This window comes from Megalobrama amblycephala, linkage group LG7 (assembly GCF_018812025.1).
Source record: "Megalobrama amblycephala isolate DHTTF-2021 linkage group LG7, ASM1881202v1, whole genome shotgun sequence".
NCBI lineage: Eukaryota > Metazoa > Chordata > Actinopteri > Cypriniformes > Xenocyprididae > Megalobrama > Megalobrama amblycephala.
Genome location: NC_063050.1, coordinates 38,630,573 through 38,642,859, shown reverse-complemented (window position 1 = coordinate 38,642,859; position 12,287 = coordinate 38,630,573). Strand labels below are relative to the sequence as shown.

At 38.9% G+C, this 12,287-nt stretch overlaps 1 protein-coding gene across 3 annotated transcripts in view; it reads right to left on the bottom strand.

Annotated features, from left to right (window-relative positions):
- Positions 1-2,264: 2,264 nt before the first annotated feature.
- stim2a (tromal interaction molecule 2a) overlaps positions 2,265-12,287 on the bottom strand; it is a 28,525-nt gene continuing 18,502 nt past the window's right edge. The window contains exons 12-15 of one of the 3 annotated variants that reach the window (XM_048197379.1): positions 4,679-10,361; positions 3,156-3,305; positions 2,870-2,907; positions 2,265-2,753 (exon numbers count right to left, since the gene is read on the bottom strand). In XM_048197379.1, coding sequence (XP_048053336.1) covers positions 9,005-10,361 — 1,357 coding nt within the window. In that variant the 3' untranslated portion in view covers positions 2,265-2,753; positions 2,870-2,907; positions 3,156-3,305; positions 4,679-9,004. Of the gene's footprint in view, positions 2,754-2,869; positions 2,908-3,155; positions 10,362-12,287 lie in introns of all 3 variants that reach the window. The other 2 variants (XM_048197378.1, XM_048197377.1) reach the window with 2 other exon arrangements.

Genomic DNA, 12,287 nt, shown 5'->3' with positions numbered 1-12,287 from the left:
TATTTTTCAAAATAAAGATGAAAAGAACAGCATTACTTGAATCTTTTGTGACATTATAAAGGTCTTTACTATCACATTTATTCAGCAAGGATGCATTAAATGGATCAAAAGTATTTATTTCTTTAATATCTCTGCAGCACAGAGAAACATTTTAATCTAATATTGTAGCCTATGCATTCATATTGTGTGACTCTCATTTATTATTATGATTATTATTATTTAGGACAGTGTGAATGTAGTAGATGATTAGTATGGACTTTTGTTTCCCCCATTTGTATATCATCCAGCATCATCAATAACAGATTGAGAGAGAACAATCAACAAATTTAAAGAAATACAAACTATTTGTCCCACCATTTGTTAAATGACATATTTGTATGACCCCTGTGGAACTACAAATTTAAGAATCTTTTTAAGATCTGCTGATCCAACATCCTGTCATAACATCACATTAAAAACCAATCAGGTGAAGTATATTGTATTTAGCATAAAGGTAAAGATGATAACATCAGATTCATTATTCAAATAAGCCGGATTATTGAGACTCGCCTTTTGTCTTTAATGGCTCTTGGTGCCCCTTTTCCATTCCAGGTGAACATGTTCGTTCAGCATTTGTTGGTGTCTGTTGTGACAGTTATTTTTCATAAAATTCTACATCCAGTGGCCAACTTGTTTTTTGGTGTTTGTTGGCATTTGTCTGTGCAATATGAATTGGCCTTAAGATGCTTTGTCTATCTCTTAAGCACTGCCTCTAAAATGATGACTTGATAACTGCAGTGACAAAAACAGCATGTTCTCAAAAATGAATCCTGCTGAAGATTCACCCGAGTCTCCAGGTCTTTGCTTCAGAGTTTCCTACACCCCCAGTCTTTAGCATGCTCAAGTGGAAACATCTACTGTATGCTTTCCTCTATTATATCAGGGGGTTTCTCCTCACCCACCACAAGTGTGCAGCATCCAGCTGGACGATGCAACGGCGGCCACAGTGCAGCGGCTATAGGTGGACAGGAGAGAGAGTGATAGAGCCAATTCAATGGATGGGATTGTTAGAAGGCCATGATTTGATAAAGGCCAGTGGAGAGAATTTAGCTGGGATACAATACTACTTTTTTTCTTTCTTTAAGAGCCACAGGAAGTCAGGACCTTGATTTAACATCTCAACGATGGTGCTTTACACAGTGTCCCCATCACTATACTGGGGCATTAGGACCCACACAGACCACAGGGTGAGCACCCACTGCTGACCTTACTAACACCTCTTCCAGCAGCAACCCTGGTTAGCTTTAGTGGGCAACCAGTCTCGGGCTACAGGGTGATATGACTAAGAAAGAAAAAACATTGTCATCAAAACTAAAAATGACAACATGCATCTGTGTGAGCGAGGAGATAGCATGTGCTTGATCTTTTTCCTTTGCACATATTTTCCTTTTCGCGAACAGCAGTGTAACTTAAAGGGTTAGTTGACCCAAAAATAAAAATTCTGTCATTTATTACTCACCCTCATGTTGTTCCACACCCGTAAGATCTTCGTTAATCTTCGGAACACATATTAAGATATTTTTGTTGAAATCCGATGGCTCAGTGAGGCCTCCATAGCCAGCAATGACATTTCCTCTCTCAAGATCCATTAATGTACTAAAAACATATTTAAATCAGTTCATGTGAGTATAGTGGTTCAATATTAATATTATAAAGCGACGAGAATATTTTTGGTAGGAATATTTTCAGGAAGCTTGGAGCGTTATGAATCTTTTGTGTCGAATCAGCAGTTCGGAGAGCTAAAGTCACGTGATTTCAGCAGTTTGGCGGTTTGACATGCGATATGAATCATGATTCGATATGCTGATTCATTATGCTCCGATGCTTCCTGAAGCAGTGTTTTGAAATCGGCCATCACTATTTAAGTCGTTATTTTGTTTTTTGGTGCACCAAAAATATTCCCGTTGCTTTATAATATTAATATTGAACCACTGTACTCACATGAACTGATTTAAATATGTTTTTAGTGCATTAATGGATCTTGAGATAGGAAATGTCATTGCTCCCTATGGAGGCCTCACTGAGCCATCGGATTTCAACAAAAATATCTTAATTTGATTAACGAAGATCTTACGGGTGTGGAATGACATGAGGGTGAGTAAGAAATGACAGAATTTTCATTTTTGGGTGAACTAACCCTTTAAGTTTGAAGGCCAAATGGTTTGTAATAGTGCTCTTTTGGCCATTGTAACAACAAGAAAGAAAGCTCAAACAGTAGACAGCGCATCAATATAAATATTTATTGTAACAATAATCATGATTACAGACTTGTTTCATGTAAAAAATCATGAGTACATTCTGACCATTACTTTACCCTCCCTACAGTAAAATAACACTAGATTTACCATTCTAATAACACAGCAATTCTCAACCCTTATGTGCATAAACAACAGCTACATTTACACAATCAGGATTAGCTCTCAGATTGAGCTGTACATACAACAGTAGACAGAAGCGGGTCAAATAATAACAACAGCAAACCAAAGTCAAACCCTTTCAAATTTGCATTAGCCTTGAGTAATGCCTGTTACCATATAATAGTAAATATCAAGACTTTGTATTGCATCTTTAAGGATTACAACAGAATCCTCTTCGGTAGTTTATGTTATTTTGGTTCTGACTTCAGTGTAAGTACTAAAGTCTGAACTCTGCACTCTCTTATTCTTCAGCATGGACGGTGTGTACAATGATGCGTAACAAACTTCATCTTCACTCTGGAAAATAATCAACATTAATATACAAATTATATATGAAGAGCATTTATTTATTTGTTCAAAATGAGAAATGTTTGATACATGGGTTGTCAGGATGTGCACAAATAATGCAGTACCTCAAAAAGTCCATTCTCAGTCTGTGTTGCTGCAGAAACTACAAGATATTAAGATAAGAGAACTTGATTCAGAAAATGAAATCAGTTTGACATTTTAAAATGCATTTCATTGTTCACTAAGCTCTAAACTCAGCTGGCCAGCCAATAGAATTTGTTTGCCTAACCGTGATTGTGATATTTTACAGGGTTCATTTTGTAACAATGATAATTCAATGCAAATCTTGTTATTTTAGAAAAAACAAACATAGCTCTGGTGAAGGAAATTAGTTCAGGAGTGAATGATCACCTGTAGTTTTCTTCTGACAGAGGCAGTAGACACAGATGGAGAAGAGGAGAACACACACTGGACACACACTGAACAGCAGCTTCCAGCAGAGGTCTGATACAGGAGGAGTGGAGGTGGTGTTGAACCTCTCAGTGTGAGAAGACTTTAACTCTAAATGAAATGAAAGCAAAAGTAACTCTCTTGTGCATATATCTAGTGCAGTCATGAAGCTGTAGATGGCACAGGCTGATTCCTCCTTTACATGGATTCTCTAAGCAGTCACACCATTACCACATGGCCTCTGCTGATCCTGCAGCCAATGAGATTACTTACTCAGCATTTAAATAGTTTGGTTCAGTGTTCGCTGTAAGATAGTCCTGCAGCGCGCTATCAGAGTTCCTCTGAAACCCTCTACCTCCCCCAGTTCCACCTGCCTAGATCTGCTACGGGATTTATGTATGTTTATTCATGCAGAAGCAGCATATCTTACATGCTCACAGCAATGTTTCTGTGTATCTATTGTCAGTGGTGATGTTCGGTTCAAAGAATCAAACTGAATCAAACTTTAGTTCCAGGTTGATGATGCAAGATGCATATCCGATTAAGTAGCACGCACACTCCTTGTGCAGCACTGAATGAGCCAATGAGCATTTATTGCATAAGCATCAACCAAAAACTTAGAAGTACAATTCAGTTTGATTCTGTGAACTGACTTGACCGGTTACCCGCTTAAAAGAATGATTCGTTCAAGAATTGAACATCACTAATTGGCAATAGCAAGTTAGTCCATACTTGCTCTGCAGCAGCAATATCAGATATAGTCCACCAAGACCAAATACATTAACATTGCTATATTCATTAACATGTTAAAACCATTTTGAGAGTTGTCATGATTGAACCACTTGCAAACAGTGGCTCCTCCAGGAAATTTTTAATGGGGTGGCCAAGGGGACACCCAAGGGGTAAAATAGGGTAAAAACTTTAACTGAAAAAAGTGGAGACTTGCAAATATTATTTCAAGGATCTATTTCTGTGCCACATGAAGCACAATATTAAGGATATGCACTAGCATGGACTAAAATAATAATAAAAATGATTGTAATTCTTGAGTATTTATATATGTCACATTAATATACTAATTAATTATACCACCATGAAATGTGTCTTTTGATTTCAAATATGATGTAAAATGTAAAACTTATTGTAATATGTGTAATATATGTAAAACATCAGATAAACCATTTGAGAAGGAAATTCTGAATAAAGAAATGTCTGCTGCTGTTGAATTTTAGAAATATTTAGTCCACATTTTTGGTTTTCTGTGATATATTCTACATTGTTGTTTCCAATTCTTTTGTATATATTTATATGCTGCTATTGCAGTGACAGAGATTTTTAAGTGTGATTTTTTTTTCTATTTTGCACTTTTTTAATTTCATGCAAAAATTTCCATTAATGATATTATCAGCATAACAATTTGACAGTGTTTTGTAAAATATGGCCAACAGTTATAAAGTTTTCCAAATGTAGAAATATTTTCTTACCCAAGACAGATAGACGAGTTCTTCTGTTTCCATACTTGTACTGTGAGCCCATGACACTATGTACATCAGTTACTTTTCTTTCATTTATTGCACAGTAATATATTCCCTCATCAGAGACACTGACATTCTGTATATGTAGATCATAGGAGTTACTGGAGCTGTTTTGCACAAAACTAAAACGTGGAAACGTCCCCCCGAACAGGTTTATAGTCTCTATTAACAGAGATGGTTGATGCTCATGTGAGCAGTTTCTCAACCAAATAATGTGTGATCCAAGAGGAATGACACAGTCACCGTAGAGAGTGATGTTGTCTCCTGCTTTAACTCTCACGTCCACTTCTGTCCCAAACACTCTCTGGTGTTCACAGAACAAAACACCTGCAAAAGCAAATACAAGTTTAAATACACTGAAAAAATATTGTCAGTCAAATCAATACTATGTCATAAAGAATGCAAAATAACATGAAAAAACACAATAATGGACTTACACACAAGTGCGATGACTATTGCTCGCTTCATTTTAGTAGCTGATGAGAACGAGGGTCTTCAAAGCGCATGTCGCCTGGCTGACTGTGATGGGAGGGATTTTTTCTAAAAAGCTTTCATGCACTTCAAGGTTGGGGATTTTTTCTTTTGCCTGGATTGAGGGTTTTATCAAATTCATTAATATTTGAATTAGCATACATTATGTTTCTAATCAAAGAAAGTTTGTAAACTGTGCACTTTCATTCTGATATAAAGTGATCATCATCTTTACCATTTTTACCAAGTATCAAATGCATTATTTTCAGCACATCACAGATCAGTTGTGCAATACAGTTCATATCTAGCTGAAGGTGAACTGATACAATCTAACTGGCAACAACATGTTGAGGTTTAAATGTCATTTAGAAGCCTTTTAGAAGAATTTCAGAGGTATCAACATTCAAGCAGGCCATAACAGGAAACCTTTTGTCACATCCTGTTTCATCAGTCACATCTAACACCCTGTGTACTTTATTCATACCTCTTTCTTCAAAAAAGGTCATAATGTTTGTTTAAATATTACAACTATTATTAATAAACAGCCTCTAACCACATATTTTTCCATTCAGGTTTGTCATCTAAACAAATCAAGCTACGCAGACTGCAGACTGCGATCATCTAAAGGTTGTGGTTTTCCTGTTTCCACATGATTCAATTTGACATGCTTACTTGAATTGTTAGGGGAAAAAATATATAAATATTATATAAAAAATATTTCTGCAGGTTAAAAATCTAACCTCAAATATGCAATTGATTACTCGTGTCTATAATAATATTAAAGTCCATACAGCTATATATTAACACACAGAGATGAGCATACAAATTCTCAAGAAAAAACACTGGAAACATTTGTGGTTAAAAACAAAAACAAAGCATGATTAACCACTTTACAAAAACCTGTGAACATTACTAAATCATCAAAACATACTGGAAACCCCCTTTTTGATAGCATCATGATTTTCTAAAATTAGTTATGGAAAAAAGCAGAAGACTTCTGACTATAACCATCTCATTTCGAAGGCTGCGTCCCCCGGAGGTCGCATTTGTTGGCTGCATACGTCATCAAGGATATCCTATTTCAGAAAAGTAACCATTATAAAATTGCCTGTTATTCCTTGTGAAGTGTAAATTGTTGTATTTTCCTAATGACTTTGGAATGTAATGGTTACTTTACTGAAATGACGCTGCCTTTATTATATATGCGGCGTACAAAAGCAACCTCCGGAGGATGCAGCCTTCAAAATGAGACAGCTAAATAAATCACACTGAAGGCTCAATATGACCCAGAACTACTTAGATTAGTCAGAATCATCTGACCTATAAACAATGTATATTTTTGTATACATGACATGACACTTAAAAAAAATCAATGCTACCAAAGTGGTTTCTCATTCAAAACAATACAGCAGTCATTACACAACTAAGAAATTAATTAATAATGTAGATGTAGTAGATGTTGTCAAAAATTCCACATATCCAAATTAGACCATATTAACATATCTCCGGAAACAACAACAACAAAACAATAGGCCTACAGGTGTCTTTGTGAATATCTTGTTTATTTGCTATTGCTTCAGATCATATTCTGGCTGTTTTTTAGGTTACAAGGATCTGTACACTCCTGACTGCTGGGATGTATATTTCCAGTAATGGTTAAACATTTGGATTTACATTTATTTTAAATGTGGTTTATATTTTATATTTGCACAAGAACATATACAGGATAAGGGCAGGATACCACAAAATATTCAAGAAGAATTTTCCTCCAAATCAAATTTATTATATTGCACACTGGAAAACAAATGTTGCCCAAAGTGCTGTACAATAAAACCAGACCGACACTTTTAAGAACTTATAATATTTACATAAAAACTGTGCACGGTCAAGGTCAAAAGTGTCAGTAGAGTCTGGAAAAGAATTGTCAGTGTTTGATGACAAATGTAACAGTTAAAATAAATACAACTAACATCCTCCTTCAATGAAATGCAACTTTTTAACTTGAGTGATGAGGACAAGAAAGAATACTAAAAATGTAATATAGTCCTATTTGATCATTACTTGACTCCAAATTGGATTAAATAAGTCTTTATTAAATAATTAATTAAAGCTTCATTTCTATTAAATCCAATATATTAAAACACACGTTTATTAATAACAGGCTCATCCTGTAGTAGATTTACAGTATATTAGTCAACCTTTAGTTAGAATTTGGGCTTGTTTTGTCTTCTGTTGCCTGCCTTCATTTTTTCCTGAATTTTTGTGCAAACAAGTCAATCAAATAAATAAGAATTAAGGCCCTGTTTCCACCTGGTTTTAAGATGCGTTTTGGCCTTTCGATCACTTCCAGAGGTAGTCAAAAAAACGCATTCAAAACACTTTTGTCGTGGAAAAGCTCATGTGGTGTTTGAATGTATTCGAACAGCCACTAAAGACCGCCTACTGACTTAATGTGTAAACATTATGGGAAGCACACTATCCAGATGGGATTTAAACTTTGTCGACTGAAGACCCAAGTTTGGTTTTAACTTTGAAGATGACAAATGTACCAAGCACAATGTTCTCTCTAACGCTATTCTAACGCACACTCACCTTGTTTGGCCAGTCTTGCGGCTGTCAGAGCAGAAACGAAAGCTGCTGCTCTCCGTATGTTTTTCCATCATCATGGGCACGTTCATACGTAAATTGCGCAAGCTTATTTTGCCCATTAGATCGAAAGATTGGGAAAAAAACATATATTTACCCGTCCATTGATATTCCCCTCAAAGAAATCAGGACAGAAGTGACGGATTAAAATACCAAGTGTAAACGGGTATTTATTTGTGATCCGATCAACTAAAACACATCTTAGGCCCTGTTTCCACCTGGTATTAAGATGTGTTTTGGTCAATCAGATCACAAGTAGATGAGGGAGACGCATACCCTTTTCAACCTGGTATTTTAATCAGTCTCTTTTGTTCACTTTCAACCATTTCTGTCCTGATTTCTTCGAGGGGACAGTCTATGGGTGGGTAAATGTAAGGGTTTTTTCAGATCTTTCGATCTAATGAATAAAATAAGCTTGCGCAATTTACATATGAATGCGTCCGGAGATAACGGAAAACATACAGAGAGCAATAGCTTTCGTTTCTGCCTTAACATACCACACCGAACGCTGTGAGGGCGTGTTAGAAATCAGAAATGGTGAAGAACATTGTGCTTGGTACGTTTTTTGTCTTCAAACCAAACGGGTCTTCAGCTGACAAAGTTTAGCCCAAATCCTGTCTGGCTAGCGAGCGCTTACCTTACGCATTAGGTCAGTAGGCGGAGAGTAGGTGGTCTTTGGCTGTTGGAACACATTTAACCACATGAGCGTTTGGGGGCCTAACGCATGAGGGCCTAAGTTAAGCATGTTGCGATTGTCTCTTCAATGCTTCAATGATCTGGTAATATGCAAACGTCTCATTTGTTCATCAGAGCAAGAATTATACACATCCATCTCATCGCAAATTATTTCAAATGATCAACACAACCGGATGAAGAAAGAAAGAAAAATGTGCAATTAAAATCTCATTCAGACAGCTTCTGTAATATAGTTTCACTGAATCAAACCTGGAAAAGTGCAGTTCTGCTCCTTTGCTTCATAAGATTGTATCCATTTAGCTGAGGGTCCATTAAAATGCTAGAATTAAATTTCTTCCTGCATATCTAAGAGAAACCTTTTGCAAGAAAATCCAAGGCCACTCCATTCAGCATGTTTAGCTTTTCTTATATTATAGTTTCTAAGGCAATTTTAGAAGAGTCTTAATTCCTACTTGTTGACCTTCATGAGTCTTTATCTTTCTCCTTATCCTTTTTCTTCTTGAACAAATTCTTGAGCTTAGAAGACATCTTGCTCTTGTCTTTACCCCCAGATTCTGAAGAAGATGAATTTGCCAGATGACCTTCAATTCCAAGAAGGCTTTGGGAAGAGCTAGACACCGAAGTCGCGTGACTGAGATCGCAAGAACTAGCCACGAGAGGGTTCTCGCAGGACTTTTCAAGAATGCCGTCGTACACTAGCGTGCTGAGCGAATCTGAGGATGGTTTCCAGAGCATCAAGGAGCTCGCGGTGAGGTCAGGTGGACCAAACTGTCCTGGGTTAGTAACCACAAATTCCTCCTGCGATATCTTGCGTCTTGGAGCTTCCACAGATAGACCCACGGTCTCTCTCTGTATTCTACCAATGGGAGTTTCCACAGAGCTGTCTATCTTGCGTTGTATCCGTTGTGTATCCATCGCAAACTCTTGCTCGTCTCGAGAGGGTTTTTTTGAGGGAATTTCCATGCGGATATCCCTGTTCTCTTTAAAGGACTTGCTTCTCTCAAACTCATCTCTTATTATGTTCCTTGAAGCAGTATCCATGGAATCTCTTTTTTTTAGTCTTTCGAAATCTGTGAAAACATCATACTCATCTTGGGACATAATTCGCGAAGGGATGTCTTTGGATAAATCGGTTTTGCCTAACATCTTAAATTTTTTTGAGCTTTCCACTGAACTATCAAAGTTGGCATCAAAGGAGTTTTCCCTAAATATTCTTCCTCGCTGGATGTTGGGTGTAAAGTCCAGGTTTTCTTTGTGCTTAATGGAAGTGTTCATTAAGGCATCTGAATATCTAGTTCCACTTGTGGCATCTAAATCCAGCTCTGATTTTGGTATAACTCTAGAAATGCTGTCCATATGATCTTTTCTGTCTCTAAGAGATCGTTGTCTCTGACTGTCCATGCCGGTCGCTGCTGGGGACATCTTTTCTGTAGAATAGTACCTCATTGTGGAATCCAAAGGCAGATCCCTGGGTAATTTCCATGAATCAATGCTAGCTTCAGATTCTCCTCGAGCCAGTTGTTTAGGAGGGTCCACGGAGGCCTCTAATTCCTCTCTAGATGTCTTTCTTGATGGAATATTGATGTCCAATTCCTCTCGCGATACTTTCCTTGAGGTGTTCACCATCAAAGATTCATCCATCTCGTCCTGTGAGATCTTGCGTGAGGGACTGTCCTCTTGTTCATCCAGAGAGATTTTTCGGGGCATTTTATCAGAGAAAATGTATTTTCTCCGAGGAGGGACATCAAGGCTGCTGTACATTCTGCTAATGGATGACCCAATAGACTCTGTGGACTCTGAGGATGTTTCCAAGGACTCCCTGTCAGAGAGAGGGACACTCAGCAAATGTTCTCCCAAAAAAAAAAAACATTTTGTCATAATTTATAAGGTGAGAGGTAAAGACTTTTACATGCTTTCTGAACTACCTATTCATGAAAGAATCCTGAAAAATATGTATCACAGGTTCCACAAAAATATTAAGCCACACAACTGTTTTCAACATTGATATTAGTAATAATAATAATAATAATAATAAATGTTTCTTGAGCACCAAATCAGCATATTAGATTGATTTATGTAGGATCATGAAGACTGTTAATGAATTGAAGCTTATTGCAATGCGTTACCAATTTTTTTTAAAGGTGCCCTCAAATGAAAAATTGAATTTATCTTGGCATTGTTAAATAACAAGAGTTCAGTACATGGAAATGACATACAGTGAGTCTCAAACTCCATTGTTTCCTCCTTCTTATATAAATCTCATTTGTTTAAAAGACCTCCGAAGAACAGGCGAATCTCAACATAACACCGACTGTTACGTAACAGTCGGGGTGTACGCCCCCAATATTTGCATATGCCAGCCCACACTTCCAACATTATAAAAGGCATTACACAAGGGCAGCCAGTATTAACGTCTGGATGTGCACAACCAAATCATCAGACTAGGTAAGCAAGCAAGAACAATAGCGAAAAAAGGCAGATGGAGCAATAATAACGTCTCGGTTACGTATGTAACCCTCGTTCCCTGAAGGAGGGAACGGAGACGTACGTCAGTAGTGACCGACGAATTGGGATATCGCTAGAGAGCCCTATCAGCTTCGAGTGAACTAAAACAAGCCAATGGAATTGGCGTGCGATATTTGCATAATGCGCACCGCCTCCGACAGGTGTATATAAATAGGAAGCAGATGCAATCGCACTCTGTTTTTCGCTGTGGAGACAACTGGTGTCCGCACAACAGCGAGGGTACAGAAACTGTGGCGATGGGACGTACGTCTCCGTTCCCTCCTTCAGGGAACGAGGGTTACATATGTAACCGAGACGTTCCCTTTCAGTCGGTCACGTTCGACGTACGTCAGTAGTGACCGACGAATTGGGATCCCAAATAAAGCGCCACAGTTACGAAACCCCTTCCAGTGCCCAGTGCAAGCTCTAGCCACCCGACGCACCAATTGGGAAGGTGAAGGGGGCGAGCTTACGCCGAGAGAGTCTACTGCTGTTCCGACATACCCACTAAGTAAACTAGACTACACTGGGGAAGCGAACCCGTAGGGGACGCTGCGGAGGCCACTACCTACCCAATGGGGGAGGAGTTTACGTGGAGAATACACATATGGACTGGCCCAGGGGGCAGTATGCATATGGAGTCCCTGGGATGGCTCCACCTGGGTAGGGGGAGACTCATCTGACAGGTGACAGCAGAGCTGGCTCTGCTAAGGGAAAGACACGGACTCGGCCCGTAGGGAGTTTTAAACCGTGGATGAATACACATATGGGACCGCTCACGTAGAGGAGTCACGACATATGGGCCCCAGCCAACAGACAGCGTCAGCGACGGATGTAGGCCTGGCATCAGACACTCCGCAATGTCCGAGCCGAAGGGGGGAGGCGGAGGAACTCGACAGGGTTCGCCAAGCGGGGAACACGACTGGAGTAAAAACTATGCACGTATCCGGCCAAGGGGCGGGAATGGCATTGCAAGCCGACACTTAGAGCGGGTACAACACGTCTACCGACTAGTGGATGCGAGTACACGTGAAGACACCGGCTCTACACGTAGGCTATAAAACCTAGCGAACGTGTTAGGTGTCGCCCAGCCCGCAGCTCTACAGATATCTGTCAGCGAGGCGCCATGAGCCAGCGCCCAGGAAGAGGCCACCCCTCTGGTGGAGTGGGCTCTCAACCCGAGCGGGCAAGGCACGCCCTGGTCATACCCAAGGCGATGGCATCCACTATCCAGTGGGCC